Source organism: Penaeus vannamei, chromosome 12, assembly GCF_042767895.1.
Source record: "Penaeus vannamei isolate JL-2024 chromosome 12, ASM4276789v1, whole genome shotgun sequence".
Classification (NCBI taxonomy): domain Eukaryota; kingdom Metazoa; phylum Arthropoda; class Malacostraca; order Decapoda; family Penaeidae; genus Penaeus; species Penaeus vannamei.
Window position 1 is genome coordinate 43,460,271 of NC_091560.1, and position 8,282 is coordinate 43,468,552.

The 8,282-nt window shown below is 33.1% G+C and overlaps 1 protein-coding gene across 2 annotated transcripts in view; it reads left to right on the top strand.

Moving 5' to 3' along the window:
• Wdfy2 (WD repeat and FYVE domain containing 2) overlaps positions 1–7,188 on the top strand; it is a 13,390-nt gene extending 6,202 nt beyond the window's left edge. Inside the window, exons 2-10 of one of the 2 annotated variants that reach the window (XM_070128339.1) lie at positions 894–1,035; positions 2,131–2,439; positions 2,669–2,805; positions 3,243–3,348; positions 3,466–3,578; positions 4,602–4,721; positions 4,946–4,960; positions 5,075–5,163; positions 6,565–7,172. In XM_070128339.1, the coding sequence (XP_069984440.1) occupies positions 894–1,035; positions 2,131–2,439; positions 2,669–2,805; positions 3,243–3,348; positions 3,466–3,578; positions 4,602–4,721; positions 4,946–4,960; positions 5,075–5,163; positions 6,565–6,614 (1,081 nt within the window). In that variant the 3' untranslated portion in view covers positions 6,615–7,172. Of the gene's footprint in view, positions 1–893; positions 1,036–2,130; positions 2,440–2,668; positions 2,806–3,242; positions 3,349–3,465; positions 3,579–4,601; positions 4,722–4,945; positions 4,961–5,074; positions 5,164–6,564 lie in introns of both variants that reach the window. The other variant, XM_070128340.1, reaches the window with a different exon arrangement.
• The last annotated feature ends 1,094 nt before the right edge of the window (positions 7,189–8,282 follow it).

The window sequence follows — 8,282 nt, forward strand, 5'->3', positions numbered from 1 at the left end:
ATCGTATTCCTTTTTTTTTAATGGGGGGTGGGGGGAACGGCTTTCAGGATTGTTATTGTATTTTGCGTTATGGCAACAGTGACGGTGATCGAATAATGATGATTGTGGTTAGAATTATCATGATATTAGTTATGATGATGTTCATGATAATCATTGTAATGTTGATGACAACCGTAATAATCATTATACTAATAATGATCATAATGAAAATTATTTAAAAAGTAATGTTCATAGCAATATTGATTATCATGATGATAATGATTATAGTGATGTGATGATGGTAGTGATGATAATAGTAATAATAATGATATTGATGTGAATACTTACATCAGTATTCATATATTGATTTTGAAAATGTTACTAATGATTATGATAATGATGATGATAAAAGCTGTTAATGATGATATTAATAAGTAGTAGTAGTGAAAGTATTAATATTTGACTATAAATTTAATTTTCTAATCACATTTGCCAGTATTAATGGAATCAAAGGTGTATGAGAAACAAAATTAGTCACCGAAACTGTAAACTTTAAAAGAAGAAATACAATTACACAAATAAAATCAAATATTGTTGCCAATTATCAATTTAGATTAGCTGTATGATTATACCCCGGGAGGCAGTGGGGCCTTCCAGATATCCAGAACCATCTATGTTAAAGGAAAGAAAAGAAGAGGAAAGATAAGGAAAAAAAGAAAGACCGCGTATGTATGCATGCAGCTTCGGTGATGATGGGCTCTGAATGATATTGAGGGTGCCTCTGAGTTTTAGAAACGTACTTTAAGGATAATGCATTGCCAGCCGTTGTTCATCTTTTATTAATTTTTTCTTTGCTTTCGATTTCATTAAAACAATTTTTCCTTTTAGAGGCCTAATTGTTTGTTTGCTTGTAGGTCAGTACGCATCTGGCAGCGACGGGACTCTGGCCAGTATTGGCCAAGTGTTTGCCACTTTTTGCCTTCGATACCCAGTTGTTTCCACTACACGCCTGATAACAGACGCATGTTCATTGGTCTCGACAATGGTACAGTCACGGTAAGTGCTAGGCATGTTTATATATTTCTGTCAATGCTCAGGAATGTATTTTTTTCTTGTATAGGTTAAAGGGAAGGTTTTAGATGCAAGGAGGAAAAAGGTAGATGCTTACACTTTGTACATACTTTATGCGCTTAATTTACTTCAGTTTCCTGCCAGATTGTGGAATTAAGGAAGAAGGTTTAACTCATCCTAATTGATAACATCGACTTCTTTCTGTTTAAGACAATGGAGTTTTAAATATAGAATTGTGATATAGAAATTTGGAAATTGAATTTTAACCCAATCAGCCCAGATGTCGAGAATACATGCCACGCACACTTTTGTGAATGGAAGTAGTTACTGATTATTTTACAGTGGTTAGTGTCAGTATTGTAAAGGATTTTTTTTCATAATTTATGCAGAAAACCGAATGTAATGGTAAAGAGCAAGTATTTGTATGAAGAATAACACAACAATAATAAATTATAGAAAATTGTCATTCACCACTGATATTTGTGAGAATGGGAAATAAATTAATAGGTTTGAATAATCCTCACAATTAATAACATCTTGACTGTGGCAAGATGTGCTTTTCCTGAGTAATTTTTTTGAATTTTGTTGCACACAGTTGGCTCAATAAGTGCTTGGTCAAAAAGGCGTCGGTGAGTTGGGCTTACGTTGACCTCACGTGATTAACCCATTCCTTCAATTTTTTTTTCCTAATGATAATGGTATCGATACTAATGGTATTATTACTGACATTATGATCATTATAATGGTACTGAAATACAAATTATAATGAATAGAAAAGAATCTTTGTAAAAACAAGAAAAAGTTGATTAGGTTGTTATTTATAAATGTGAATAATAAGGGAAATGCAAATTATTACTCAGTTATGTATTATTTAAATCATCTGATACGTCATGAGTCTATTGCCAATATTATTTTATTGATATTGTCATTATTAATAATAATAATAATATTATTATTATTATTATTATTATTATTATTATTATTATTATTATTATTATTATTTTCATCTTTATATTGATAATTTAAAAGGATCTTATGACTTGCATGATTTTCAGTCCCGTTCCACCCTCGTCTTTCCAGGAATTTGAGGTGGCCACAGACTACAACAGCATCAGACACAAGCGTGACTACCTAAGCCACCAGAATCGAGTGACAGGCGTCATCTTCTGCCCGTCTGCGGAATGGGTACTCTCAGTGGCGCGAGACAAGTTCTTTGTGTATCACTGCACAGAGAGTGGGCGTCGACTAGGAGGGCACCAGTCCTCTGGCTGGTGTACGGCCCTGCAGTACGACTACAAGAGTAAACACGTGTTTGTGGGTGATTACAGCGGACAGATTACAATGCTCAAGTTGGAGGAGAGTGGGCCGCAAGTTATTACTGTACTTAAGGTAATTTCTTCATGTTCATCATCATATTAGATAAATAAACATCTTCATCTTCATATTATTGTTATTGTTATTATTGTATTTATCATAATCATCACCATCACCATCACTATCACCATTATCACTATCATCATAATCATCACCATCATCATCACCACCATCATCATCATCAGTTATTATTATTAATCAGCAGCATCACAATCATTAAGCCCAAGGTTTTGTTTTCCAACAGGGTCACAATGGTTCCATTAGATCACTAGCCTGGGATGTGGACAGACAGCTCCTGTTCTCAGGTTCCTATGATCAGTCAGTCATTGTGTGGGACATTGGAGGCGGAAAAGGAACGGCCTTCGAGCTGCAAGGACACACGTAAGAATGGTGGTTCCTCAGTGTAAAGTTCTCTGACGTTGAAGTGATTTTGAAAGACTGGGGGTGACTCTTTTTAAAGGGTAAAGTATAGAGTGTGAATGAAAGATTTAAAGGATAGCGGATGTATCTGTACTTAAACTTTTTTTAGTATGGGTTTTCTTTTTCACTCTGTGTATCTCTCTCCTCAGAGGGAGTTATATTGTAATGTGTTGCTGGTATTTTTCTTTTCTTTGATTTGATATTTAAAGATAAGGCGGATGTGTTCACTTGCTTTAGAGTTGGAGGTGGTTGATGGATAAAACAAATAAAGAAACTACTAAACACTGTGATTGTTACTGACATTTTTTTTAGGTCTTGCAGTAGTTGATATTTATTGATGTATTTTAGTTTTAGTTTATTTTTCCATGGGATTGTAACTTCTCTTTCTTTTTTCATAGGAATAAAGTATCATCGCTTGTCTATGGCTCTGTAAGTCACCAACTGATCTCAGGTGGAGAAGATGCTACTGTCGTATTCTGGGATATGAAGGCTAACAGACAAGAGGTGAGGATGTTTTTGTTGTTTGTGAAGTGGAAATAAAATTTTCCTACTTTTAACTCCCTTTTTTTATCCCAAACTAAGATCTGGATCCAGCCCTAAAGAAATGCTATATTGTTTCAGACTCCAGAGTGGATAGAAGCTGATTCTTGCCAGTACTGTGACCGTCCCTTCTTCTGGAATATCCGTGCCATGATGGACCAGAAACAAATTGGACTGCGGCAACACCACTGCAGGTTTGTTGTTGTTTCCTTCACTAACCTGTGGGCTCTTAACCCCTTGGATCCAGATACTTCAGTGCCGTCACATGGGCCAAAACACAGGCATTAGGCTTACTTGAGCAGCCTGTTGTGGCCTCCCCTTTGGAATGGTATTTTCTCTTTTTCTGCATATGCATTTTTAGTAGTTTTTTTGTCAAATATATGTCTATATTTGTCATTTCATTTGCTTTATCCAGATGGTAATAGACTGTTTTCCTTGTACAGACTCCATATCATCTCAAGATGGTACATAACTCGGTACAATAATAATAACAATAAGTTAAACTGTTATTTGTGTGATTTTTAAATTTATTTATAACATTTAATTTTCTGTAGTACAACCAGTGCCACTGGTCATAGTGGCCTGGAACAGAATCCTGAACATGGAAATGGCATCCTCCCTGGAACTAGTGCTCCTCCAGTCATGGCTCACAGATAGTACATTCCACACTCTTTTATTGATGGAAATGCCCACTGAGTCGTATCACACTCATGTAGCGTCATTTCTGTCATCCTGGCCTTCAGCTGAAATTTTCATGACGGCAAGTTCCTGTCAGCCCAACCCTCAGCCAAATTTTCCCGTGATTGAATGTCCACATCACATGCCCCTCAAGCCAGATTTTTCCATGATGTAATGGCCATGTCATCCAGATTGTAGTGATTAACTTGTTCTGTCTTGTAACATGATGAAATGGCTAATGAATCACAAGAGGATATTGAATTCCCTAGTTCATTGTTTCCATTTAAAAGGAATTTATAGTCGTCGTAGAACTGTTGTAGTTTTACTTGTTTATGTTTTTATTCTTATCACAGTTTGATCTTCCTGTAATACACCCAGTATTGTTTATAGAGTACATAACATTTTAAGTAAAATCAGATTCTTGATGCATGGCAGATTAACATTAAGCTTTGTGTCATCAAAGGGAAGACAGTTGAGCTGAGTAGTAAAGAGAATTAAGTGTAAATCTGTGATTGTCATTGGTTATCGATTACTTTCAGAAAATGTGGTAAGGCTGTGTGCGACAGTTGCAGCAGCAAGCGTTCTACTATCCCAGTCATGGGATTCGAGTTTGATGTTCGAGTATGTGATAATTGCCACTCCACCATTTCTGATCAGGAGTAAGTAGTTCTTAATGATTATGGTGGTTTTAGATGTTTAGAGATTTTCATATATTTTTGATTTGTGTATATTCAGTTATTTATTAAGAATGTAGATTTTGTAAGATCTTAAATAATAAAATGGATTGTTATTATTATTATTATTATTTTTACAGTGTTTCCTCTGTATTTGAACATGCTTGAACTGAATTTAATATTTACACTTTTTTCCCTTTCATGCAAAGTGTTAGTGGAGAAAAGTAAGATATTATTTTAAGGTTGTGAGAGTAATAGTGAGATTTTTATTGGTGTTTGGGCTAAAGCCTGTATTTAGAGGTAAGGCTAATGTTATTGTGTTTCTTTTCTACTTTCAGGCGGGCATCACTTGCCAAGTTTCACGAGGTGAAGCACAACATTGTCTGTATGGACTTAGATGAGGAAGCAGGTCTTCTCCTCACTGTTGGTGTGTATGCTTGTGGTTTTGAGTTTGGTCATTGGTGATGTTTTGCTTATTTTTGGATTGAAGGGTTTTCACATATGGATAATTTTTTCACTACTTTCTACTGTATTTGTAATTTGTATCACATATTGTCTATTTGCTACCACTCTTGTATTCTATAATGTACTCTGGATCACAAAAATATCGGTGCACAATTTTTGTGAAACATTTTGTACCACAGTACGAAAGTCACTGAAATATAAGTATCTAATATCCCACATTGTGGTAGGCTTGATGTCTCACCTGATGCATCATCTCTGCACAGCTTGCATGTGGAATTTATGAATGCTGTCAAATTACCCAATTGCTTAATAGGTTGTTTATAATGACGACATGTAAGAGGTCTGTAATATGCAATTGGACCCCCAAAAATGACATCAAGATTTGCAGAGAACATTTGGTAAAAAAATTCTGATAAGGAGGATTGTTTATTATGCAATATCTAAGGTCGACATTCATGTTTCATAAAATGTTGCACTTAAAAGAATATCAAATCACATGTGGAACGTTGTGACTACTCAAACTCCTCAAAACTCTGACTTTTAGGGGAAGCCATATGTATGATGCCTTTTTTTGTCGTACAAAATATGCAGTAAATGCTATGCCATAGAAATTCAAACATATGTATCTATATTTTGCTTGAAAGTGACTATAAGAATTATAAAGATTATTTAGATACAAGAAATTGAGTAATGGAAACCTTGCCATGCCATCCTGAGGTCTGAAAGGTCAAGGAAACCTTAAAATGAACATTAGAATCAGCAGTTAAATTGCGCTCGTATAACAAGATTATGAATATTTATATGGATATAAATACACATATGGTCTACCAGTTACAAATGTGGGAAACTATACAAAAAAAGTAATGAATATGGCAGATTTTGCCACTTCCTGGTTTACTGAACATGCAATAATTCTTTCTTGAAGAGTATTGAGCCAGAAGGAGCTGGCAATTTTTAAAATTAGTTCTAGAATTGTAAATTTTTGCAACTTTTTAGTCATATTCTGTTCAAGGAAAAGGAAACACTGAAGTACACTTAATTCTTTTTCTTATTTAATAATATTATTAAATATTTTGTAAACTAACTATTATTCATCTTATATCGTATTTATTATATTAAGATATATGTATTTTCTTTAATATTCACAAAACAGATCTTCCAGAAATATAGAGTTATTTTATGTGGAACACACACAAAAGAGGGAAACGCTATCAAATGCGTACATAGTCCATGTATACCTGCCACAATTGTAGCTTGAATATAATGAGTGGACTTTCTGTAAAGAATAGCAAGAGTCTCAAGTAGCCTTATAATATGCTTCAAATGCCATTAGAATTTCAACATTTCCCCTTGTTTCTTTCAGGGCAAGATCGAGTTATGAAAATGTGGGATGTCTCAAGCTTGCTGAATTGATCTGAAGTGTACGCATCGTATGGATTGGGGTTTATTGTCCTGTGCTGAGGTCCGAGACCTGACAGCATCTGATCTTCGCATTCCATGACTACTTATTGTGTGTAATGATGATATTGTATGTGATTGAAAAAAAGAACCATGTAAGTGTTAAAATATAGGAGCAACCTTTGTAATAAAGAACATTCATAATGAAAGATATATGTATATATATATATATATATATATATACACATACATACATACATACATACATACATACATACATACATACATACATACATACATACATATACATATATACATACATACATACATACATACATACATATACATATATACATACATACATACATACATATACATATATACATACATATATGCATACATATATACATACATACATATATATACATACATATATATACATATATATACATATGTGTATATATATATATATATATATATATATATATATATATATATATATATATATATATATATATATATATATATATATATATATACATATGTACATAATCACACAAATACATATACATACATATACTAATTATATACTATTAAATATGTGATTTTTTTTCTTGATCTGAAAAGTGTGAAAACGAGTCTATTATGGTGAAGAGTTTCAATCTTTAGGTATGATGTTTCACACACGTAAAGGAAACACACACACATACTCGCAAATTCTCAGACATACATACCGGTGGACGCACGCCACTGCACACGCATTCAGACACGACCCTGCCAAAGACTTATTCTGACGGATCAGACCACATAGATAATCTCCCAGCGGGGATCAGCTCCAGTCTCCATTGAAATCCTCATCTTCCAAGGAATTAATGTAATCAGGATTTTCTTTAAATTTCCTTGCTTTTACCTTTCTTCCTTCTGTTTTTTCCTCCTCTTTCTTTCTTGTTTTGGGTCTCTCTGTTGAAACCCTCATCCTTGGCTTTTTCTTTCTTTCTGTCTTTCTTTCTTTCTTTTTCTTTCTTTCTTTCTTTCTTACTTTCTTTCTTTCTTTCTTTTTGTTTGTTTCTTTTGCTTTCTGTCTTTCTTTTTCTTTATTTATTTTCATTTTTTTCTCTTTCTTTATTTTTCATTCTTTCTTTCTTTCTCTTTCTTCTTTTTTTCTTTGTTTTTTCTGTTTTTGCTTATTTTGGGGCTGACCTTTTACAATACTAGTGTCTTGTGGGTTTTAATTACCTTTGTATCATTACTGAATGAGGTAAATTTCTTTTGTTCATCTTTTTTATTTGTTTGTATATTTTTTTTCTGCTTTATTATTTTTTTTTTGTTTGTTTATTTACCAGTTTATCTCGAAGGAATGCTTTATGGGTTGAATATTAATACTGATAATTTTATTGGTGTTGATATTACAGTTGATATTGATATGAATATTGTTACTATTGTTACTATTGTTAGTATTGATAATTGTATGTTCAGATTATGTTCACTATTAATGCTAATATTGATATCATTGTTAATTAGATATTAATTCTATTTCAGAAATACTGTAAAGTTCTGATTTTAGTTCTGATTTTGTTTTACAGAAGTGGCCCTCTTAATTTTTGTTGTTTTATTATGATTATGATTATTATTATTACTATTTTTTTTCCAATTTCTGAATTTTTTTTTTATCGGCTGTAACCT